This window comes from Xyrauchen texanus, chromosome 10 (genome assembly GCF_025860055.1).
Source record: "Xyrauchen texanus isolate HMW12.3.18 chromosome 10, RBS_HiC_50CHRs, whole genome shotgun sequence".
Classification (NCBI taxonomy): Eukaryota; Metazoa; Chordata; class Actinopteri; order Cypriniformes; family Catostomidae; genus Xyrauchen; species Xyrauchen texanus.
In genome coordinates, this window is record NC_068285.1 from 20,721,304 (window position 1) to 20,747,212 (window position 25,909).

At 39.3% G+C, this 25,909-nt stretch overlaps 2 protein-coding genes across 4 annotated transcripts; one reads left to right on the plus strand and one right to left on the minus strand.

Annotated features, from left to right (window-relative positions):
* Nucleotides 1–656: 656 nt before the first annotated feature.
* LOC127650533 (neurochondrin-like) lies at nucleotides 657–8,177 on the minus strand. 3 transcript variants are annotated; one of them, XM_052135996.1, is made up of 7 exons: nucleotides 8,084–8,177; nucleotides 7,486–7,705; nucleotides 4,219–5,439; nucleotides 3,270–3,514; nucleotides 1,668–1,883; nucleotides 1,443–1,585; nucleotides 657–1,280 (listed from the first exon to the last, which is right to left on the minus strand). In XM_052135996.1, the coding sequence occupies exons 2-7, from the start codon at nucleotides 7,690–7,692 to the stop codon at nucleotides 862–864; spliced, it is 2,451 nt and encodes an 816-aa protein (XP_051991956.1). In that variant the 5' UTR covers nucleotides 7,693–7,705; nucleotides 8,084–8,177; the 3' UTR covers nucleotides 657–861. The 3 variants fall into 3 exon arrangements, with proteins under 3 accessions (XP_051991956.1, XP_051991954.1, XP_051991957.1); XM_052135994.1 differs by having other exon boundaries at nucleotides 7,486–7,726; nucleotides 8,084–8,130; XM_052135997.1 differs by having other exon boundaries at nucleotides 1,061–1,299; nucleotides 7,486–7,726; nucleotides 8,084–8,130.
* A 50-nt stretch (nucleotides 8,178–8,227) lies between these two features.
* On the plus strand, nucleotides 8,228–22,640 carry LOC127650547 (mediator of RNA polymerase II transcription subunit 30-like). The gene is made up of 5 exons (XM_052136022.1): nucleotides 8,228–8,578; nucleotides 11,598–11,837; nucleotides 13,284–13,442; nucleotides 21,671–21,760; nucleotides 22,018–22,640. The coding sequence occupies exons 2-5, from the start codon at nucleotides 11,598–11,600 to the stop codon at nucleotides 22,111–22,113; spliced, it is 585 nt and encodes a 194-aa protein (XP_051991982.1). The 5' UTR covers nucleotides 8,228–8,578; the 3' UTR covers nucleotides 22,114–22,640.
* The last annotated feature ends 3,269 nt before the right edge of the window (nucleotides 22,641–25,909 follow it).

The following is a 25,909-nucleotide window of genomic DNA, read 5'->3' on the forward strand; positions in this document are numbered from 1 at the left end:
TAGTTACATTGACATAAATTACCATATGTTGAATTTACTTAAAAGAAAATGTGATGCAAAAATCCTAAATATGTATTTTAAGTAAGTCTAACACATAATTTATGTTTCAGTGCAGTGACAACATGTTATACTCCATCTAAAACCATTTTAAACACAATTTGTTAATAAAAAAAGTTTAGTGATTTATTTATTGAGAGACTACATGTAATATTTTTTATACTTATTTCTTATTGAGAGACTACAGGGAATATTTGTACTTTTGAAAATGTATGCATAACATGCATTTATAGGTGGTGGTAGAAAAACAAAAAACAGAAAAATAAGGAAAAGCATTAAATGATTGTGTCTATTGAAAGGAATGTTAACAGTATGTAACATGTCTTGAATTGGAGGAAGTAAAAAAGTAAACAAAGGTACACAAGTAAAAACATTTTTATAAAAACTTTAAAGAAATAATGACTAATCACAGCACCTAAATTATACTTTCGCATAAACATCTTGGTAAATTCTAAACTAAAATCTTAATGTTGACAAAACAGTAGTAACTATTTTACTACATAAACATATTATTTGTCAAGAAACCATTTGTCGATTTTTTAATAATTAAATTGTTGTAACGACGCCACCTACTGGACATACCAGATCAATACATTGAGAGGTGGATGCGAATACAAGTAGGTACAATAGATTATGATGAATAAAATGGCAATAAATCACTTGAACAGCAAAAATATTTTTATTCCACATTCTGGTTTACACTTTGGCCACAGAGGACCACAGCATTACAATTTGTATGTTTATTATGACAAACAGGCAACATATTATGTGCTTTGTCAATCTTTTTATAGAATTATAGAGATGTTAGTCCACCAAAATTCTGCTTAGCTGAGGCATACACTGAAGGGATCCACAGCCTGCAGTCTTCAACAACACACTAATGTCATGACGGCACACAGGACTTTGCTTAGCAATGGCACACAGCACTTCCTCCAGAGCATCCTGTGACTGTTGGTCTGGGAGCTTTCCACTGGATCCCAGCAGAGTGAAGATGCTCTGTAGCCATACTTCTTCCCTGATCAAGGAGGTTATCCAGGGCTGAGCCCTAACACAGCCACCCAGAGCTTGCAGACTGAGCCTCCAGAGCTCTCCCGCCTCTTCCCAGTGTTCCTCCCAGAGAGCGCTGATCCGTGCCGGGTTAGAAGCCTGTCCAGCCTGCATAGCACTCAGGAGAAAAGACAGAGCTGAGGAGAAGAAACGACGCTGACCAGGTTCTACAGGGTCTGGAAAGATTTGGGAAACCTATCATTAAGACAACAACATGATGTTTATACTTGTAATTGTACACATGCTTTAAAATTGCGCATCCTGCTAACCTAGCAGTCCTATGCGAAAAACATACACTACATAATGTGTGTGGTTTCATGCCAGGCCAAAGGGTATACCTGAAGAAGCTGGTTTCAGTCTGCCAATCATGAGACCCAAAGTGCAATAGTTGGCTGCTAATACCAAGAGGCGTGGCTTATGAATTAGAACAGGTAGTGCCTCACTCAGCATGGTCTCCAGAGCAACAAAACAAGGATCGCTCCTGAGGGCGAGGAGGAACGGTGCATTAAGAAAAAATCATTGCTACGTTAAATTGCAATTCACAAGTTTTGACTTTTGTGTACCTGACACGTTCTGGCTCAGTGATGACAAAGTTGAGTAAAGCAGAACACGTTGTTTCCATACTGGGGTCTCCGGTCCCTTTTTTCTGACTCTGACCTTTTGTAGACCCCCAACCCTTGCTCAGAAAATCAACTAGCAACGATGGAGTATCCAGAGAAAGAAGAACATTCCTCGGTCCATCTTCAGCTGAGAGATGACACAACGCAGGGAGAAGATATCTAATGGGGAGAATGTACATACAGTATGTGTACAATTTAGTCAGGTACTTGGTAGAGGTCGACCGATATTTGATTTTGCCAAAACAATAACTAAAAATGTGAATAAGTCAGATAACCGATTAATCGGATGATTTTAAAATCAGTGTATTGAACATCAACACATTATTTTTGTCTTTCCTTACTGTGTCAGGCACAGACAAAAAGGCAACAGGAGTCCAAAATGAATAAAATCCCAGATGGAGTTTATTGTGCAACCAAAATCAGGAAAAAATAATATTTGGTGCATAATGCAGGACTTTTAACTAAGAACAAGCCCAAAGTACCAGGGACTCATATTTTGAGTCCATGGAGTATCATGGAGAAACAAATTATCAGCAACCATCTGTGTTGATTTTTGCAGATAACCGATAGGTCCAAAAAGCAATTATCAGCTCAGATTAATCGGTAAAACCGATATATCGGTCGACTTCTTGTACAAAAACAGCCTAAATGTCATAAATAGCTTTAAAACATGCAAGAGAATGTGGTACACATGGGTGGATGGTGTGGTGTAGTGGTTTAGACTTGAGGCCAGTAACCAGAAGGAGCGATCCACGAACGATCACGATTGTGATTTTGAGCAAGGCACTAAAATAAATAGTTCACCCAAATATTTAAATTCTCTCATCATTTACTCACGCTCATGCCATCCCAGATGTGTGTGACTTACTTTCTTCTGCAGAACACAAATGATAATATTTAGAAGAATATTTCAGATCTGTAGGTCCATACAATGCAAGTAAATGCCAAATGCCAAAATTGATGCTCCAAAAAGAGCATAAAGGCAGCATAAAAGTAATCCATACAACACTATTTGTTTAATCCATATTTTTAGAAGTGATATGATAGGTATAGCGGAGAAACAGATTCATATTTAAGTACTTTTTTGCTTGAAATTCATCTCACTACCCAGTAGGGGGCAGTATGCATGAAGAATGTGCATAAAAAATAAAAACAAGAAGAATGTGAAAGTGGTCTTTAGTGGGCTCACCCACACCTTTCACATCGCTTCTGAAGACATTGATTCAACCACTAGAATCTTATGGATTACTTTTACGCTGACTTTTTGGAGCTATATAAATTTGGCACCCATTCACTTTGGTCCATGTTTGTGTATTGATCAAAAGAGCGGAGAAATTCTTCTAAAAATCTTTGTTTGTGTTTAGCAGAAGAAAGTAAGTCACACATCAGGGATGGCATAAGGATGAGTAAATGATGAGAGAATTTTCATTTTTGGGTGAACTATCCCTTTAATTCTAGGTTGCTCACACATTTTATGGCGACATCAAGAAAAATGTGGCCTGGTTGTGTGCCGATAAATAAAGATTCTAGATTTTAAAATCTTACCTCAAAGCAGCTTCACTGGGCCATGTCCCATCTTGGGAACTGTTGTTGATGGACATGTTTGACATCCAGTCAGCAAGCCCTTTGCCTATTCTCCCTCCCATGAAGTGATATTTGGCATAGCCAATGAGAAAAGGCAGGAGGCCAATAACATCCTCTTTGAGACATGAGGTTTCTTCAGCAAGCCAAGCACAGAGGGAGCGGAACGTGGCAAACAGAAATGGGTCATCATGGTGGGACTGGTCCGCCTAAAGAGGACAAATTTATGTTTAATATTCCATTAGAGTAAAAGATGTGTCATTTTCTCTTAAAGCAATTATACTTGGAATAATAGTAATATTTATTTCTAAATCTAATATTTAAGGACCCCATGAAATGACAAAACAATCGGGAATCATGATTTTCTACTTGCTATTGCTAGTCAGAGGCAGGAGGTTATTAGAGGGAGGGAACATCCTCATTCAAGAAAGCGTCCATTAAAAGTACATTTTTGACATTTAGTAGTACACTCTCACAAAGCCCTGAGAGCTAACAGACATGTCCTAAAAGACACAAAACTAAAATATTAATTTCACAAAGCCTTTACGAAGAGTTTACATGCACACCAATTCGCTGATAACTACCAAAAAAATCTGAAAATGCAGGAAATCGCCATTTACATGAGATTTGAAATCATCAGGTTATCCTCTGCTTTTGGTGTAAAAATGTAAACGATCATGCACATTCTATAAGCTGGTAAGAATGCCGGTAAAGGTGTTTACATGCAATGCAAAATCGGGATAATGGGTAAAAATCTACAGATCTTGTCAATTGTTTTAACTTAAATATTACCCTGAACTAACCCTGAAAAAGCAAAGATGTTTACATAAACTTATATGTTATCGGTTTAAGCATAATTTATGTAAGATTGTGCATGTAAACATGCTGAATGTTGTTAGTGAAACAATCTCACCTGCTTCAGGTAATAGATTACTGCTGAGAAGGCTTCCTCCAGAACCCCTAGGATCTGCCTGCTCTGCTTAAGACTCAGCCCAGTAATGGCTGTCTGTAGTTGGGCAGGATTTGGGACCACCCCCTGACTGCAAGCTTGCTCCATAGCAGCCTCCATGATGCGATAGCAAGCAGTAAGTGTGTGCTGAAGTTGGGGGGAAAGCTCAGTGCCAGGCGGCTCTTCTAGACCCATTCTTACCTCCACACATGCCCGGTTCACCAGCAGGCAACAGAATTTAGGAGATCCCACAGAATCCCAGCCATGTAGATCCAACAGGCACGCAGATAATACTAAAACTGGGCCAAGCTGCTCTTTGCTAAGTTTACTCTGAACCAAGGGTCGCAGGGGAGCCCATAGATTAGCTACAATCTCCATAATCTCTTGGTTTTCTGATTCAGCCCCTGGTGGAGGAAGGAACTGCGGTATCTGAGAGCACATCGCTAATTTATCATGATCTGAAGCTCTGGAGAAGTTCTGAGAGACAGAACCCAAGAGTGACAAAAGATCAGAAGAATGTCTGGTCCAAGCCCGCTCTCTTATGTTGGAAGACAGGAGGTGACCCAGCAGTGGAAGACCTTTTTCAAAGCTAAGAGTCTGTTTCTTAAGTATGGCTCTGCATAGAGCAGGAACCACACTGCGGGTAAGCAGCTGCTCTTTGCCTTGGGGTAAACCACACACAGCGTTGAGAACTTGGTAGCAGTCATGTGCCAAAGCCTCATCCAGCCTAGATGTACAGGCTTGATCTGGCCCATCTGCATTGCTTGTTTTTGAGGAATCGGTGCATGCTTCTTTGTCCAATGAAGAGCTCTGGTTTGTCTGTGGAATTGTAGCTGTGAGACCACCATCATTGGTGTGCATGGTTTGAGATGGCGAGTCCTTCTCGGATTCCTCCCCCAGTGTTTGTGGCTGTGTGTCTGTCCAGTTGGGTCCATTCTCCAGTATGTTTAGGATCAGAGGGATTGTGCTGAGGAGCTGTGGATGAGCAGCCATCTGTGAGTCTGTGCTAAGGGCAGCCAGCAGAGCAGTGCCCAGAGAGATCAACTCCTCCGGAGGCAACCCGGAGCTGTCACTGCCACGGAATGCTGTAACCAGGAGGCGTGCGGGCAGATTCAAGCCCACTGCTTCAAAAATCCGGTGTAGAGTCACGTTATCTAGCTGGCCTGCTGGACACAACCTAGTGATCTACAAGAGATACAGTACAAATGAGGAAACTATTGCACTAGAGCTTACAAAACATCCTACAGTTATAATTGGAGGGGATATATTACTGAGGGTTTTCTTAAATAATGAGGTTTGTAGGGTGGCCCGTCAACCCAGTGGATCAGTTTTACTAGTCTTCCAGGATTTTCACTGGCCATGACACAAATATTATAAATATGTCTAACAACATACTTTATCAAAATTAAATCAAACTGTATTTATCTAAATATCAGCAATAAACTGCCAGAAAATAAATGGCACATGGTGCATTTATTCATAATATTCAACCCATTCTAGCTGTTGTTTCCAAGACTATCAAGTCATTCTTGAAATTTCAATCTCATCTATGTAAGCCAATTAGGCAATGTTACCTTAGTGATATGTTAAAATCAGCAGAATCTGGAACACCGATCAATACATAACATACTAATGTTTAAGTTGACAAGGCTTAAAAATACATTTACATCAACTAGCCAGAAACACTCACACAGGCCCCAGATTATCAGGTCATCCTTTTAGAGCGTAACAGTTGGGTTCTAGAAGGAATTTTACTTTAACTTTTAACCATGACTTATAAAACTTTTAAGACAGACCTATCATGAGCTCAGAGGTCGTTAATCAATGATAAGTGCTTCTGCTGAAGCCATCCTTCTATGTTACGTCAATGTAATTTTTAGAGATTATGTTTAATAGTGGAATGACAGAATCTAGTTAGTCTTCCTACCCCATCAAACTACTTAGACCATTTCAAGGACAGTTCGTTGGTGATATCAAGTGACAGCACTGTTCCGTGAACATTTCTTGCTTGTAAAATAGAGACGGGCCACTTGAATGGAAGAAATTGGAACACCCAATGGCAGCCAATGGTCAACGGCAAAAGAAATACAGCTTCATCACTGCTGCCTTAAAAACACAGAGCATGCCTCTCTCCGGTCTCTACCTGGTGGCGTCTTCCCGGGTCAAGGAATGGAGCGGTGAGGGTCCGGTGTGAGTTAGATCCCACAGCCCCGGCACACACAAGTTAAGTAAGCGCCACACAAATGAAGCCAACGCCACATGCGCCTCGGACCAATACAATTTTACTGCTTATTTGAAATATGTTCTTTTATCATAATCTTGACCAACCGTTTTGGAGATTTCGGTCTTTCCCCATTCAGATAGATAGGAGCTGCACTGTCATGATGCATATTTACATGGAAAAATAACTGCCCAAACTGCCCAAGAGTATTCCAAAGACAGGCGCGGAGTGATATGACTTACCTTGAAAAAGAGAGGATCCGGAAATACATTTGGACAATTCTAATTAATTTGTTTACATTCTTGAAATGGTCTATATACAAATATGTAAGTAGTTTGAGAGGGTAGGAAGACTAACTTGACTTTTGGGGGCAGCTATGGCTCAGGTGGTAGAGCAGTCGGCTGCCAATCGCAGGGTTGGTGGTACGATTCCTGGCCTACACGACTCCACATTCCAAAGTGTCCTTGGGCAAGACACTGAACCCCAAGTTGCTCCCAATGGCAGCTCTGCCGCCATTGGTGTATGAGTGCGAGTTTGTGAACGGGTGATTGGGACAGAGTGTAAATCGCTTTGGTAACCTCTAAGGTTAAAAAAAGCGCTATATAAGTGCAGACCATTTACCTTAATATTTTACAATAAAATTAAAATATACGGTTTATATACTTATAACCTTAAAAGAATAAATTCATATTTGTTTCTATGGTTTGTAATTTGATTACATTCGCAATGCTTCATGAGATTGTAGTTCATGCTCTCATCAAAAACAGTAAATTTTAAAATAATTTTCTGCTCCATATCAAATTTTGTAATGGCATGATTTACCTTGGAGTTGGTTGGTTTATTCTATGGCTTAGAACTCTTTTTATGAAGGATGCTTTTAAATCCAAAAAACGAATGGGCGAAAACACTTAATGGGTGGGCTCAGTTGCGCTCTATTGTTGAGCCATGAAGATAACACTCTAGACACTTAATCTAGCAAACAACAACCCGTTTAAGCTATTGATGTTTACCAGGAGTAGCGCTGCTAAAGTGTGGCTGTCATTCTTGGCATGAGCGAGAGTATGCAGACAGCGCTCCAGAACCTCACTCTGAGAGGCGGAAAGGCCACAGGATCCAGGTGCAGAACTGAATCCATCTGCTCCGTTTTGATCCATATTGGGTAGATTGTGCTGGGAAGAGATTTCCTCTGGGTTGAGATAACTGCCATCCTCTGCCATCTTCAGTGCCAACCTATAAACAGGCATCAGACACCTGGGCATCAGAAGTCATGTCATTATTATCTACTTCAAGTTCTAGTCCAAATCAAGTTTAGATCGGCGTCAGACAGACACTTGTTCTACTATGGGCAAAAACCATAGGATTTAATTACATGTCTACATCATATTCAGGCAACGTCTTTAAACGTTCACATGTTAAATGACCAATGCTTTAGTTATAAAGTTATTTAATTGTATTAGGAATAACTAATCTGTTAGTAAGGAATTGACCATCTGGGGAGCAAGCAAGCAAGCGACTCAACACTAAATACATTAGTAAATCAATTTTCAGGAGATATGAATGACCTAGCCTTTAAAGGCTTCTGTAACACAGAATAAGTAGATAACAAACCTGGAGCCAGGATGGATAACTTACACACACGTTAAAGCTGCGTGGAGAGAAGACACGGCAAATCTCGCGAGATTTACTCAAAACTAAGAAGAATACACCATTTCAAATTAAAAGCTTTCGATCAACGGATTACAGTACTAACAACACACTAAAGGTCTGTCTGTTGTTCATACACTACTTGAGCACAAACCGGTTTGTGAATCATTTTCATGATTACCTAGTAAATCTATTAGAAACGTCAAGTTTCACTTTGTGTTTTTGACCCCGAGGTTAGCCTAGACGCGAGTCTGTTTATAAACAGAAAATAATGGATTCTGTTTGTGACGGTTGTAAAAGTACCTTTATGCATCACAGGAAACCGGAAATGACGAAGCAATTGATGGATAATGGTTCTCTGTTTGAAACTGAAAGAGAGCGAGTGGAAAACTCCCGTGTTGTTTTAGCAGGTTTTGCTGTTATCTACTACGTAAGACAAGGAACAAAACAATAAGCGAAGTGAGTATCTCCACAGAGTGCAGAGTAAATACAGAACACTTATTTTGAAGCACAGAATGGGCGGCGTTGACAGTTCATTCATTTCAGTTTCACGCGTCTGTCTGATGCTGTCTAGCTTTAACAGTGCACAAGTGTTAATCCCTAGCATGTTATTTCCTCTCTTTTTAATGCTCATTAAATTTCAGAAGAGCATGCAACAGAAGAAATTACACCAAGCTTTTTTCTTTTGACTAAATAAAGCGAAAATATATATATATATATTTATGTATATAGTATGTGTACATACATACATACATAAATACATACAAACAATGCTGGGCAGATTACTTCTGAAATGTGATCCGCTACTTGCATGACTTAAATTATACAGTAAATACAGTATACAATATATATATATATATATATATACACACACACACACATGACATGATGGTGTTTACTTTTAATTATTTATATTGTAATACATTGTAGATTACTGTAGGAGAGCATATTTTATTTCCCTTATCCGTTTGAATAAGCAGCTGGAAGAAGTGAATTGCCTTTAAAGACGACCTCTAATTTGTATTTATATAATAATACATAAACCAATTTTAATTTGATATACTGTATATGTGGACAACATGTCTTGAGTATTTTTAACTTGAGTTTTACTGTTAATGCTATGTTGAATGTGTGCTCCTGCCTATTGTGTGGGTTTATTTTAGTGTGGGGATACAGTATTAATTTGATTTGTTCAGAACTTGAAAAAGGCAACCTGGTTTAAACTAATCTATTCCCTCCACTTAAGAAAAACAATGTGTTTAAAAGGGGCCTTTAGCCCCTGTAACAGAGGGGATTTTTACCCCAAATACTATCCATTCACTTATTTGACAGTTTAAAAAAACAAACATTTAATCACCTTGAACAAAACTGAAAATGTCAAATAAGTATTTTGTCTCAAAATAAATGTGATAATTCCTGGGATATACATTATCTTTTAAAAGTATTAAACATGCACATTTTAAAAGTATTAAATATTAGTTCAAATTATCTCAAAATCAACCTTTAGATATTACAAGCAATGATCTCATTGATGAGGAAAATTTTGCATTGCATAGTGACAAACAGGTGTTTAGGAATGTACTGTGGTAGATTTCTTTTGTCATTTAGTGTTTTTGGGGAAAATAAAATCAAATGTGCCTTTTAATTCATGGAGCCTTTAGCCCCATTGTACCCTACAGATGTATATAGAACCTCCAAGTTCTTCTTAAGACTGGATTTTGAAGTCCTTTTCAATGGATGATATACTTCTTAGGCAAAGATTGCATTTCTCAGTGATTTTTTTTAACTGCTATCTCTTTAGAAGTCAAATTTGTTTTGTATGTGGTCAAATAGGAACAGAACATTGTATACTGTTCAATGTATGTAGTACCACCTGGCTAGACCTATCACATGTAGACTATTTCAGGCTCCGGCTCAGACCGCGTTTTTAAATGTAGGGACATCATTAGTAAATTACGCACTAGTTATTGCCGTTGGCTGATTGGTAATGTAATTAAGAATGTTGTCATGTAATTCATTAAAGTAAATATAATTTTGTGATGCATATTATAAATAATCCAATTACAAGTACTCTATATTTGTAATCTGATAACGTAATCCAGACTACATGTTCTCTGCTTCTTCGGGGGGAAAAAATTTATGTATATAGAATAGAGTGTACTTCTAAAGAATGTGCTGAGAAAAAAAAATCAGATAAGATGGACTGAGCACAGGGCAGAGAGAAATGGGAGGGAATTAATCATTCTTAGCCTTGACATTTATGTAACAATTAAATGTTTCTTTGTTTTGCAATGTAATGTACCCTTTGTCTTGTTGTTGAGACTTCTGTTGTGAACACTCCCAGCCATATTGCAATTAAACTTTGGAAAAGAGAACATCTGATTTCATGCATCATTCTTAGACAATTCTTTCACAATGTTGTTGTCATGGATAAGAATCCTTGGGATCCTGCTGGGAGTGACTGGGAATCCCTTCCCCTAAAGATATTGATAGCCGACTGGGGACTCTTTCACCTAGGAAGTGCATGTCTGGGACTGGGGATTCTTCGGCACATTCCTCTTACAGGTCTGCACAGGATCTCAAAGAACTATTTAGCAGTGAATATAAGATTTTCTCTTTTCCAACAAATGTTTGGATTTTCTTAGAATAATTGTGCACAAGATAATCGGTTCTGGGACTGTGAATGAGATCCGAATTGGGATTGGCAGATCAGAAACATCTGACTGTTAGAAAAAGCAAAAAAAAAATGAGTAAAACTATAAATAAATAGAAGTATGCACAGCATTTGAGAAATAATATGCCTAAATTGAAATATTTTAAATAGTTTTATGTGTAATCATTAAACCCCCAACTTTCAGTTGCCTATGATGATATAATTTCCTGGTCGAGGAGGACAGATGGTTTGGGCAGAAAGAACTTGGGAGGCTGTCCACAATACCAGACAAGAGACAGGGGAACAGTTGATCTGTTCAATGCCAAGATAAAAAGGCAGTCAGAGTTTACATCGGTCTGATGAAGGGCACAGAAGTGAGTAGTGTGATAAGATATCACTTTGTTCAGGGCCTCTTGGCAAAAATAAAGAAGGCAGTAAAAACCATCTTAAACATTCTGAATTGAACTGTGTGAAAAAGAAGACTAAAAAATGTCTCTTCAGCTTGCCCAGTAAACCTTTTAGGCAGAGACTAGATCTAAAAAAAAAAGAAAAAAAGAATGTTATTCTGAGATGTTTTGGTGGCACGAGGGGGACCTACATAATATTAGGCAGGTGGTTTTTATGTTGTGGCTGACAGATTATAATGTGTGTATTTATTTATTTATTACTGTATACAGAATTGATATCTGTGGTTGTGATGGGGGATGTTTCCTTCACTCTGTTTCATTTTGTTATCCTTGAAAATTTGTAAAACTATATGTATATTGAAAGATTAGATGAACAGAAATGCATTAAAGTTGTTTTAGTAATTCTCTCTGTTTTTAGATGTCTGCTTCAATCCCAAAGAAGGGTCTGGGTCCAGGTATGCCTGTCATGCCCCCTCAACAACAGCAGCAGCAGCTGCTGCAGACACTCAGACCCCTTGGCCCTGCACAGCCGGGCATGCCTCCACAAGGTGCCCTACGGGAAATCTCTCCCGTCTACCTGTGTCGCATTGGTCAGGAGACTGTCCAGGACATTGTCACACGCACAATGGAGATCTTCCAGATCGCACGTGCCACTCAGGTGGGTTTGTGTTCTTGAATATTGTCTATGAGGCATCTATGCTTATCCAAATTGAGAACTCTTCTGCAAAACATTACTAGTAGAGACAGTTATTCTAGTCAACCAGATTTGTTTCTCATTTTTTAAGATGTTTTGCTACTGGCTTCATTATGAGGTGACCAAGATATATGATGACTTTGATAACATGCCAGTTGAGAGCATTCCAAAAAATAACTCTTTGGCTGAACTTGATTTAATTATGGACAATTAATCTACATATTTGAAATGAGTTTTGTTAAATAAAAAATACTATGTCATTTTTATTTAAATTCTTTGAGTAGATAGAAACAACTGAATTATGTAAACCCCAAAAAATGTAACGTGTCAAAATAACAAAAATTATTTTTTTTTTAGGGATATGTTAGCTAATGACAGGAAATGTTAAAGGAGTTATGAAATGGAAAATCTAATTTTCTTTGATATTTAGATGTATTAGAGGTAACTGTACTATAAATATATATTGTAAATTTCAGAACTCAAGCCTTCCTCCCCAGTCTAAAAAGAGCATTTATAGTTCCCAACTGTTTGAAACGTCTCGTGATGTCACGAGATATTGCTCAGTTGTACTTACACACCCCACAACATGTCATCGCACCCTTTGCCCCACCCACAAGCATTCAGTTTGTATCGTAAACGGAGAGGAAGAGAGACTGGCCTAGTGTGACCAACTATTCCTGAACACCAAAGGGGATCCATCTGGACTATTTAGAATTTGTTTGTGCATATAACATGCATTACACAGACGTCTTTGACCATTGTCATGTTTATCGTGTTGCTTTTAAAAGCTGCAGTGTCATGTTACAATTCAGAAATGGAGATGCCATTCAGTTTCATTCAGCTGCTCTGCTATTTTTAATATAGCACTTGAGTTAAAAACCAAGGGAACAGATTTATTCCTGCTGTGATTATGATACTGATTTTCAAGAGGAAATGTTAAGACAGTTTGACCACAAAGTCTCAATTCTTATTTCTTGAAGGAACTGGACATCCTGTCATCATTTACTCTCCCTCATGTTGTACCAGACCCACATAACACTCTTTTGTGGAACACAAAAAAGATATTTAGCTGAAGTTGGGTACTGACAGTCTCCGTCACCATTCACTTTCATTGAATGGGTAAAAAGAGCAGTGTCAACATTCTTTCAAATCTCTCCTCTTGTGTTCCATGGAAGAAAGTAAGTCACAAGGTTTTAAACAACATGAAAATTAGTAAATGATGACAGAATTTTCATTTTTAAATGAAATGTCTTTTTAAAATATGGTATGTATGCTTGTAAACATGCACAAGCAAGGATAATGAACTTAGCATAGAATCTTTACAGACTAAACATAACTAGTTCATTTGAGGAATACTTGAGTGGCTTTTTTTTTTTTTTTTTTTAAATGGTGTGGCTTGGTCTCCTCTAGCTGCCAAATGGTGTGACGCAGAGCCAGGCAGCATATCAGGACCGCTTTGGGAAACTGCAGGAGCATCTGCGGCAGCTGACACTGCTCTTTCGTAAGCTGCGTCTGCTGTATGAGCGGTGTGTAGAGATGACAACCGACCTCCAAGAGTCACCAGCTGAAGTGAGTCTGCCTGATCTATTTTTTGAAGACATTGAATTTGTTATTTATATATATATATATATATATTACGGTATTTTATATTTGTATTTTATAGTTTGAACAGCTCTTGTGGTGAACACTAGATGGCAAACCCAGCCTATGGTTTAAATGTAAATTTAGTTGTCCTGCTGTGGTGGCCTGTTTTTGCAAGAACTTTTTTGTTACTGACATAATAGATTAACTGGTTATTTAGTGTCCCTTAGTTAGGAATGATATTTATAATTTGTCACTTTAGGTTCAAGTAAGGATTTATTGTGTTTGGCCTCATGAGTCATGACTGATATTCATATCATAAAAATGTTAGTAACATTTTTGGTGCATGCATAGATATACTGGTACTGTTAGATCTGTTTTTATAAAGTCAAGAAATTATTTTGAGAATGATCAATTTGCCAAATGGTAGTTTAACTGCTCATTGGAACGCAAAAAATAAGGATTTAAATTGGCTTAAATTAAAAACATGACAAAGGTTGATCATGAAAATGTTTGCAATATGTTGTTGATATAATCAATGCATATAAAGCCAAAAAGCTATTGGGTGATTCTCACGAAATCCAGATTTAGAAGGTGTCCAGCATCCGAATTTTTAAAATGCCCTTAAAGCCAATTTTCTTTTTGCACATATAAGATTAAGGTCTGAACTTACTATAACCATTATTTTTACAAGATTTAAAAAAATATTTCCTATATAATTATTTACATTTTTAGATGAAGTCCATAAAAAATTATCATTACCGCAACATGACATTACATTAAATATATGGTTAAAATTTTTTATTTTTGGCTAATGTTAAAGTAGACTCTTATTACTCGTGCTCAAAGCTATGTAAAACTCTGGAGAGATTACTTTTTCATATTTATTATTTTTTGTAATTTCCTTATTTTCTCTCATTACCGAAACATACGTGATGATTTACAATTTATTTTATTTAATTGTTTTATTAAAAGATAACATACACATTTGCTATGTAGCAGACCTTAAATAAGTAGTGTTTTGTAATATGTATATACATTTTAAAACAAAATATGATTATCTAATTATTACTTAATTTGTAAAAAAGATACATGTTGCGGTAATGAAAATGCCATTTCGGTAATGAGAATCAATGTTTCGGAAATGAGATTTAGCTCACACATTAACTGTTGACAAAGGGGTTTGATGCCTAACCCTATTTTACATATTTAAAACGCATACAATTTTTTAAATAATATTTATTTCATGAACAGAGTTTCATTTTCTCATTTATCGTAATCATCACAGTACCATGCCTTGTGTTAACAAGTGTTGTGTATATAAGTTACAATGTTATGCTCATAAAGAATCATGTCATGTAGCCTACACTGTAGTACTAACAAATATACAACCATTAGTATAAATATTATCATTCTAGTATAACATATAATCAGGTGTTCATGAGAACTTTTTCAATGTAACATATTATCATGTGGTCCTGAGAAACATTTAAATGTAACAGCATCATGTGCTCTTGTAAAAAGATTTTAGTTTAGCTAAAACACTTTGGTCCTGACATTCAACCACACAACCTTTTTCTGAGAATAATTTCATGTGAAGAACTTGAATAGCAGCAACTCGATTTATGAGTTGGTCAAACAACTAAAACAAACAACTGGAACGACTGCTTTGTACTAGAGATGCACCGATCGACCGGCCAGGGACCGGAATTAGCCGATTTTCCGCATGCTCGGCCCGGACCGGTAACCGGCCGGTCAGCCTCACGTCTTACCGATTCCAAGCCGGTCCGTTTTGCTGCCAGCGGCGCAGGCAATAACGTCACAGCCTCATGTAAACATGTCATTGGCGTGGGAGATCTTCACTGTGTGAGTGAAGTATATATAAAGTTCGAAATATGTAATAATTGTAAGGCCAAAGTAAACCGTGGGGGAACCACCACAATAACTTTCGGAACAACAAACCTAATTAGACACTTATAACACCATCACCCAGCTGAAAATGCCCATTTTAAAAAAGAAGCTAAAAAGTGAAAGCGGCTAAAGCTAGCCAGAGCTCAGAGCCAGCCACAAGTCAGCAGCCTCTCCTATCATTCCTTGGAATGAGCAGCGAAAAGACCAAAGCAATTACAAGGAAAATTATGCAATTCATGGCCCTGGATGACCAGCTGTTCTCCATAGTTGAGGACAAAGGGTTCAGAAATCTGGTAAATTTCCTCGATACAGAGTATGAGGTACTTTCCGACCTCGCGTTGCTCGAGTTGTTTAATCTCGTGTCATGTCACACACGCAGCCTGTTATCTGTCAACATTTGGGTACACAAATCCGGGAGAGGGGAAGGGGGGTGCTGGATGGCAGAGGCAGGCTAAATACATACAAATTGTGCCGTTGTGATTTAACGTAATTTTTCCCGATATTAAATCAGTGCGACACACATTACAAAAGGCGTGGGCATTGTCGATATGGCTTCGGGATATGAAATTCAATTCTTCCATCCAGCTGTTGTTAAATGTACATGTATATTTTGTTTTTTCACCGGAGCACCAGCTGATTCTTCTCCTCCCATCTACCAGTGATGCTTGATTTAACATCCCGCGTCTACTACCTGCGCAGATATCAACAGTGCAAATGGGTTGTAGGTTGCCAGATTGTGGTCATGGCAACTGGACCACCTTGGAATAATATATTGATGTGATTATTCATATAACGTGTGTAATGCTTCCCACACGGAGGAGGACAGGAAACAGGTCTTCACCACAAGGTAAGCTTTTAATTTCCGTTGTTTCTTACAACACCGCTATCACACATAATACAACACAATATCAGCGCTCTGAGCTTGCTTGTCATCTCTCCCCCCTGGAGGCCCTCTCGCTGCCTTTTTATGCCGCTCTCCCCGTGCTCACTGAAATTAGAGACAGGTGTTAGACATAATTTAGCTCAGGTGTAAGCGCCCTTACCGCTTTTTTCTCCCGGACGGGCGCTTGACCACGCCCCCGCTGCCACATACCCCCACCGCCCGACTCAGGCCGGGGCATCATCCAGCCTGCCTACCACTCCCCCCCCCCCATTTCTGGAGAGGAAGTCGGTGACAGCCATCTGCAACCCCGGTCTGTGGACCACCTTGAATTTCAAGGGCTGGAGAGCTAGATACCAACGGGTGATCCAGGCGTTAGTATCTTTCATGCGATGGAGCCACTGCAGTGGGGCGTGATCCGAGCAGAGGGTGAAGGCCCGCCCCAGCAGGTAGTAACGGAGGGTGAGGACCGCCCACTTGATGGCCAAACACTCCTTCTCCACGGTGCTGTACTTAGTCTCCCTTAAGGAGAGCTTACGGCTAATGTACAGCACCGGGCGCTCCTCCCCCTCCACCACCTGCAAGAGTACGGCCCCCAGCCCTCTGTCTGAAGCGTCCGTCTGTAATAAAAAAGGGAGAGAGAAGTCAGGTGCATGAAGAAGCGGCCCCCCACAAAGTGCGGCTTTAATCTGCATAAACGCCTGTTGGCACTGCTCCGACCACTGGACCGGATCTGGAGCCCCCTTTTTAGTGAGGTCAGTCAGCGGGTTGGTGACATCCGAATAATTAGGCACAAACCTCCTATAATAGCCAGCCAGCCCCAGGAACTGCCTCACCCCCTTTTTGGTCTTGGGTCTAGGGCAAGTCGCAATTGCCGCGGTTTTGTCAATTTGGGGACGCACCTGGCCATGACCCAAGTGGAACCCCAGATACCGTACCTCCACACGCCCAATCGCGCGTTTCTTAGGATTTGCTGTGAGCCCCGCCCGCCGCAGCGATCTCAGGACGGCCCTCAGATGTTGCATGTGCCGCTGCCAGTCAATGGCTATAAATTGCTATAAATGATGATATCATCTAGATAGGCAGCGGCGTACGTGGTGTGAGGTTTGAGGATCCTATCCATAAGACGCTGAAACGTGGCTGGTGCCCCAAACAAACCGAAAGGAAGCGTCACGAATTGGTGTAATCCAAACGGCGTAGTGAAGGCGGTTTTCTCACGGGACATTGATGTCAAGGGGATCTGCCAATAACCCTTCGTTAAATCCAAGGTCGAATAAAAACGAGCATTACCTAACCGATCGAGCAGTTCATCAACACGGGGCATTGGGTACGCGTCAAATTTAGACACCGCGTTAACTTTTCTGTAATCCACACAGAATCGAACAGACCCATCGCTCTTAGGAACAAGAACAACCGGGCTGGACCAATCGCTGTGGGATTCCTCTATTACGCCCATATCGAGCATCGCATCTAATTCCTCCCGAACTATTTTCTTTTTATGTTCGGGTAAGCGATAGGGGCGGCACCGTACCACCACGCCCGGTTCGGTCTCGATGTGGTGCTGTATGATGTTTGTATGGCCCGGTAGAGGGGAAAACACATCTGCAAATTCCTTTTGTAAATCGGAAACCTCTGTGAGTTGACGCGGTGAGAGGTGGTCTCCACAAGTAACCGGAGTGTTGCGACTGTGGGCTTTGTTTACCTCCGGTCCGAGCTCCGCCCTCTCCGGAACTACCGTGGCCAACGTCACAGAGGCTGCCTCTTCCCTCCACAATTTCAGGAGGTTGAGGTGATATATTTGCCGCGCGCCCCCTCTATCGGTACGTTTAACCTCATAATCGAGATCCCCAACTCGTCGTGTGACCTCAAAGGGTCCTTGCCACTTGGCGAGTAATTTAGAGCTCGACGTTGGGAGCAATACAAGTACCTTATCTCCCGGTGCATACAGCCGGCGTTGGCGTTCTTGAGCCTGGAGCAAATTCTCCTGTGTTAGTCGCCCCAGTGTGTGGAGTTTTGCTCTAAGTACTGAACGTACTGAATTTCATTTTTGCTATTAGAAGGTCCCTCCTCCCAAGCTTCGCGGATGACGTCGAGGACCCCGCGTGGGCGTCGCCCGTACAGCAGCTCAAACGGGAAGAACCCTGTGGAGGCTTGTGGGACCTCTCGTACTGCAAACAACAGGGGGTCCAGCCACTTATCCCAATTTCTAGCATCATCGTGTACGAATTTACGAATCATGTTCTTGAGCGTTTTATTAAATCGTTCCACTAGGCCATCAGTCTGCGGATGGTAAACGCTAGTGCGAATCGACTTAATACCCAAGAGCTCGTAAAGTTTGCGAAGTGTTCGTGACATAAAAGTCGTGCCTTGATCGGTGAGGATTTCTTTCGGAATCCCCACCCGGGAGATTATCTTGAAGAGTGCCCCTGCAACACTACGTGCGGAGATGTTGCTCAGAGGCACTGCTTCCGGATATCGCGTCGTGTAATCCACTAGGACTAACACGAAGCGATGCCCGCGTGCTGTCCGTTCTAATGGCCCAACGAGGTCCATCCCAATTCTTTCGAAGGGGACCTCGATCAATGGTAGAGGGTGCAATGGCGCTTTTGGGGTGGCCGGTGGGTTTACCAGCTGACATTCACGGCACGCCGCACACCACCTGCGGACGTCACCGCCAATGCCCGGCCAATAGAAACGGGCTATTAGACAGAGAAGTGTTTTTCGTTCCCTTAGGTGACCGGCCATAGGATTATAGTGAGCCGCCTGGAAAATCATTTCCCGGCGGCTCCGTGGCATCAACAATTGGGTCACTTCCTCTTTTGTTTGAGCGTCCTGCATCACTCTATATAGCCGATCTTTAATCATGGCAAAATACGGGTATGAAATGGCGATGCCCGGCCGAAGCTGTTGACCATCAATTACTCTCACTTGGTCAAGAGCATGTTTAAGGGTTTCGTCTCGCGACTGCTCTAGAGGGAAGTCCCCCTCAGGGAATTCCCTGAGAGGAGGGGTGGCCACCTCGCCCCTTCCCTCGTCATTCAGAGCAGCCGAGGACGGCCCCGGCTCCGCCTCCCCTGCCAGAGCATCGCACACCGCACACCTCTTTATGCAGGACCCATCCGCGCAAATACCCTCTAAAATATCTTTAAAACTCGGCCAATCAGTACCCAAGATTAGCGGATGAGTGAGGCAAGAAATGAGCAAGAGTTATAGTGCTCATCCCTCCTTCATAAGTCTGTTTCTCATTACCGAAACATTGAGTATCTCCACCGCAACAGGCCTTCAATTGTTGCGGTGAATGATAATGGTGTTGCGGAGGATGAGCGAACTTAAACATTCTTGCTAACTGTGGAAGCTAAATGAGGGTTAGCTAAACTTTCCCTCTCTTTTTATATTTAGACCATAATGGGGTATATAGTAATCAAAAAATTAAAACAGCAACATTTTTTAAAACTTCACAAACTCATGTTTCAGTAATGAGAACTAAAAAGTCGTGTAGGTACTATGACAAACAAAAATTGTAACTTTTATTTGGAGAGAAAAAATAAGAACTGCTTACCTGGTAGCCATCTTGAGTGTCACAGTCAATTATGTCCCTTCCAACAAAATTTCTTGAAAATGTTAGTTCCTTGAGGACTTAAACAATGATTGAAAATTGTTGCGGAGGATGAGAAAATTGGTCTTGGACACATATATATTCCTTATTATTGTCACTAGATTTACCAATGATCACCAAATACCACATGTTTCTTTACTGTAAATGTTTATAGTATAACATGCACTGAAGCTTTTTATTTTTTATATTTTTTGATTATAAATATTTCCATCTTAAAGAACACAAATCCAGTCATGGACACGTTGCGGTAATGACAAATTTCCCCTTAAATGTGGAAAAAACAACAAAATTGGTATTTATGATGTCATTTGAAATCATGTGCAAAATAGTACATGAAGAGATGTTTATAACTGTATTATTCTTATTTTGATAGCATTTACTTTTATCATCAAAATGTTTCATGACACCTCATATGTCTAATTTCGCGAGAATCACCCTATTAGATATTCAAAAATGAGGGGGTTTAACATAAATTTTGTATTTACTTGATGCATATCTTAAATTCCTTTTAATACTGTGCAATATGAAATTACATATTTTACATGCATAAAAGCAAAAATAAAAACTACCCACCAAATATCACATTTCATCTCATATCTTAAAGTAATACTGAAATATTTATATAGATTTACATGTTAAGTTACATGTTGTAACAGGGTTACTATCAACCTGCAGTATTTACTGATTCAGAGAGTAATTAGACTTTACTTAAAGGGATAGTTCACTCAAAAATGAACATTCTCTCATGATTTACTCCACTTTGTGCCATTCCAGATGTGTATGACTTTTTCTGCAGAACACAAATTAAGATTTTTAGAAGAATTTCTAAGGTCCATTCAATGCAAGTGAAAGATGGCCAGAACTTTGAAGCTAGAAAAAGCACATAAAGGCTGCATCAAATTAATTCATATGACTCCAGTGGTTAACACCATGTCTTCAGAAGCAATATGATAAATGTGGGTGAGAAACAAATCTAAATTTAAATTCTTTTCACTGAGCAGGACCCCATACCGGCACTCATGATATATATGGGCTGCCCTGTGAATTGCACACAATGATTGACAGACAGAAAGTCTTCTGATTGGCTAAAGAAGTGATCTGACTGCCACCCGCGGACATCTTTTACCCTGCTGTTTACTCAGCGTAGGCCTGTTACAGAGACAGGTGTAATTTTTCATGGCACCTATATAAGTGATATCTGACAGGAAAAAGAGTCTTTTTCTGCTTGTCTTTTTGTAAAAAAACTTTAAAACTGTACTTACCAGTAGCAGCCAGCAAAAACAATGAAGTCTCGCTATTAGCTTTACTTTTTATTTATTTATTGTTAGCTGATAGACTCAACATAAAACCTTAAGAGTGGCGATAAGCAAGACCTTTTACAGAGTCTCTGTCCTTCCAGAATGCTCGAAGTGGCGTGTAAAGTGTGAAATAGGCTACAAGATCTTAATCAAGTCAAACCTTTAAGCTGAAATTTGCAGAATACATTTGAACTAGATTTTTCAAGATAAACTTTGATGTTGGCTTGACACAGTTTTGTCTGAAAGTTTAAACTATTAGATTCTAGATACCAGATAAATCTGGTAGATTTAACAGCATTAAACGAATTTAATTCATCTCACAAGTTAACATGGTAACTTTGGCAGCCCTAATTCAGTGTTGATTTGAATGACAGCTGTGCCCAATGCGCCGTTCCCTTTGATGCACATTTATTGTTCAATAGGATGTGACTGCCACCCATTAACACCAACATTATGGTCTTTTGCATATCATTAATAAAATGGGTGTTTCCATCCTTGTGCATTGGTCCAGCTGGTTCCTTACGTGGGAGAGGAGATTGCTTCTGTGAGGGTGGAGCCATGCAGCCCAGCGGTTATTCAGGAAAGACAGGAAGTTTTAGAGGTTTGTTAAATAAAGTTCATGCATCAGTTCTTTCAGTGAACATAATACCGGTAATGATGTTATTCCACTGCATTCTTGTCATTGTGCATAGTATATTTCTAAAGTTGCAAAAAAGTGATATACTGAACATGTTCTTCTTTGGTGTAGAACATGTGCTCATCACGCTTTTGCCCATTCTAAGCTCACGTTTAGATGGAACATATGATACACGTAGTAACAGTATGCTGATCTTGTCATATCATGTGTTTTTTTAACAGAAAGTGAGGCAGAAGAACCAGGAGATGAAGGTGCTAATGGACCAGATGAGGAACCTCCTGTGGGACGTCAATGCCATGCTCACCATGCGAAAATGACAGCAATAACCTTCTGACCTGCTTTTGTCAATTTTTCTTATTTCATCTTCCTACACAAGTACTGGTGCTCTCACACAGGCAGCAGAGAATATTAGATTGGTGGTGCTAGTCACATAATATTTCATCTTGACAAATGAGATAAGACTTTGCAGCTCTTTGTGGTCTTGCCACATTTACAGTGTTAAATACCAAAGCACTGATAATTACTGCTTTATCAAGCACTGAAGGTTTGAGCAAATTGGCAGTAATGTTAAGTCATTTTGTTGGCATGATAAATGAGCAGCACAGACCTATTTATTGTAAATTATAGTGCTTACAGTATAGGCATTTGTGTATTGATCTGTGTGATGTGTTTCACACTCTTGTTCCTCACTCTATTCAGGATGGCGTGTGTTTAGGGGTGAGTGAGTGTGATTGCAGTTTCTCTTAGTTCTGTTATTACACTTTTCTTCTTTCTGGGTTAGGGAACATAAAAAGTAATCTAATGAATTGTAGGGTGGTTATTGTTTTTGTAAACTAATTTTTTAATACCTGTTTTTATACAAAATAAAAAAAGAAAAATAACTTGTTGGTCCTCTGTGATTTTTTAGGAAACACTAAACGGATTCCAAATCAATAAAGTTGCTTGTCTTGCAGAAAAATAGGGATGTCAATGGATCAAAATATTTAATAATGATTAATATCATGGCTTATTTTTATAGTTAATAAAAATTAATTAAAATCTTGAATTTACTGAACTTTGTCTCTTTGAAATTGTTTACCACCATCTATAAACATACACTTTAACTTTTTGCATTCCTATAAATTCAAAATTAAATGTAAATTAAATGTGTATATATATATATATATATCTCACACTGAGCACTTTATTAGGAACACTAGTCCTAATAAAGTGCCCGACATGGTCTTCTGCTGTTGTAGCTCATCTGCCTCAAGGTTCAACATGTTGTGCAGTCTGAGATGATATTCTGTTTACTACAGTTTTACAGAGTGGTTATCTGAGTTATTGTAGACTTTGTCAGTTCAAACCAGTTTGGCCATTCTCTGTTGACCTCTCTCATCAACAAGGTGTTTCCGTTCACAGAACTGCCGCTCACTGGATGTTTTTTGTTTTTGGCACCATTCACAGTAAATTCTAGAGACTGTTGTGCGTGAAAATCAGCTGTTCCAGAAATACTCAAACCAGCCCATCTGACACCAACAATCATTCCACAATTGAAATCACTGAGATCACATTTTTCACATTTCTGATGGTTGATGTGAACATTAACTGAAGCTTCTGACCTGTATTTGCATGATTTTATGTATTGCACTGCTGCCACACAATTGGCTGATTAGATAATCATGTGGAAAGAAGGTGTTCCTAATGAGGGTTTCACATACAACGAGAAGAAAATTTTTGCCTCTCATTTAGTGGTGGGAAGTTCGGATCATTTTACTGACTCGGATCTTTGAGTCTCGTTCAGCAAAATGAACGAATCTTTTTTCGAGTCATTTCGTTCATTTCAGCAGAATATAATTAAATGTCATGTTAAATAGCCCAAAACATCAAGTAGTCTACTTACGAAAATGTTGATTCAATTTGAAATAAATAAATAAAAATAAACTATAGGGTAATGCAGCCAAAGCCAATTTATAAGAAACCGAAATGTTAATTTATTAATTGGGTCTTAAGTTTAAGCTATTGCAGTTAGTTCACCTCACCTCCTTTTTCTCCGCCTCTTGTGTCATCGGGTTCGAACTTCAAAACGTTAAAAATACTTAGTTGTCGATGTCGACTCGTCAGTGTCTGTGTGTGGGCCGTGTGGTGTGACACAGCAGCCAATGCACTCACTGACTGCATGCACATGCAGCATACCGGTCCGGATCCGGAAAGATAAATGATTAGTTCAAGTCTCGACTCTCGAGTCTTCGGGTTTGGGTTCGGCCGAGTCCGAGTCTTTCGTTCTTCCTGTCAGTCCCATAGAGACTATGCTGTCAGTACCGGAAAGAGAAATGATTAGTTCGTCTCTTCGGTTCGAGTCGTTCGTTCTTCAAGTCAGACTCACAAACCCATAGCACAGCACTATGCAGAGACAGAAATGATTAGTTCATCTTTCGAGTCTGAGTCCTTCGTTCTTTTGTCACGTGACAGCCCTATTAAATACTTAACCTAGTTCATAATTCACATCATTCTTACAAACATGTTGTAGTTAGTTTTTTTATTTGATTTTTACTTTTACAGTTACATGTTACGTTTCTGGTCTCAAATTGTATCTTTTTTCATATGTATTTGTGAATTTCTGTCATGAAGATTCTTTTCTATAACATTGAATGTAGTAATGTAGAATGTAGTATTCATGCATTTTTCCATTCACTATGTTTTTTAGTCCATAAAAAATCACCTAAAAAGTCTACGAGTTGTTTTGTGAAAAGTCACAGTATATAACTTAAATATGCAGTTATTTAATAAACCTATGAAACCTACACCTTTGTAACATAGCTTATTACAACACTGTACACACTATATTGACTGGATGTTTATTGTTTGTTTATTTTTTGCCAACAATGCTTTAAAAAAATTGGATAACTATCCAAAAAGGAATTAAATAAAAATAAATAAAAAATAAATAAGAATGAAAAGGACACTATAAAGCCACAGAGCATAACCATATAACTTAAATCACAATATGCAAAATGCATAGTGCTATGGGTTTGTGAGTCTGACTTGAAGAACGAACGACTCGAACCGAAGAGACGAACTAATCATTTCTCTTTCCGGTACTGACAGCATAGTCTCTATGGGACTGACAGGAAGAACGAAAGACTCGGACCCGGCCGAAACCGAACCAGACGAACTAATCATTTCTCTTTCCGGTACTGACAACAGCATAGTCTCTATGGGACTGACAGGAAGAACGAAAGACTCGGACCCGGCCGAACCCGAAGACTCGCGAAAGATGAACTAATCATTTATGACTTCATGTACCTTATGCGATGTTGCGCGCATGCGCGGTCAACACAAAATGAACGAATCACTCTCTGAGACAACTCGGTAGTCCCGAGTCATATTAAAGATTCGTTCAAAATGAACGAATCGTTCATGAACGACACATCACTACTCTCATTGCGCGAGTATTCCCCCTTCTCTTTCGGGGCTTCTACATCTTGGTTCATAGCAAATTACAACCAATAGCTGGACTCAAGTAGACATGCATATTTTCAGAACTTAACAGGTAGTCCAACATCCTCACTCACTTTTCTCCAAGCGATGTCTTTTTTCGTCCGGTCTGTGTACATGTATGGTGTTGTGTCATTATTCCAGATTTCTTCTGCTACTACGTCAGAACGTCAGCGACATCCAGACAATTTCAATGCTGATAGGCTTTCGCGACAACACGTCATGCGTATTTCTCGAATGGAATACGCGAATGAAGCGATTTTGCATGTTGAGTTGCGCCATTCGCTGCATTCGTGTCTATTCGCATATTTGCATTGACTTTGTATGTAATTGCGCCGCGCGAAACAATCGCTTCTTGTTGTATGTGAATGCATTTTATATATTATATTTATATGTATATATAAATGTGTTCTAATTTAAAACATTATAATATATATATATATATATATATATATATATATATATATATATATATATATATATATATATATATATATAGCCTACATTTATTTTTTCTCTTATGTCGATAAAATAATACAAATATTTATTTGTTAGCTACCCTTGGTTTCTGGGCATTGTTGCACGAAACCTCAAAATAAAAGTATATGTTCACAAATTCTGCCACACAGTTTGCAT

Coding starts and splice junctions, on each gene's coding strand:
- LOC127650533 (XM_052135994.1), bottom strand. CDS start 7,719: ATGCCTGTTTATAGGTTGGCACTGAAGATGGCAGAGGATGGCAGTTAT. Junction 1,884..3,269: donor CCCAGTGAAGCTGCTTTGAG/GTAAGATTTTAA, acceptor TCTCCCCATTAG/ATATCTTCTCCCTGCGTTGT. Junction 1,586..1,667: donor ACTGAGCCAGAACGTGTCAG/GTACACAAAAGT, acceptor CCTCGCCCTCAG/GAGCGATCCTTGTTTTGTTG.
- LOC127650547 (XM_052136022.1), top strand. CDS start 11,598: ATGTCTGCTTCAATCCCAAAGAAGGGTCTGGGTCCAGGTATGCCTGTC. Junction 11,838..13,283: donor AGATCGCACGTGCCACTCAG/GTGGGTTTGTGT, acceptor GGTCTCCTCTAG/CTGCCAAATGGTGTGACGCA. Junction 13,443..21,670: donor TCCAAGAGTCACCAGCTGAA/GTGAGTCTGCCT, acceptor GCATTGGTCCAG/CTGGTTCCTTACGTGGGAGA.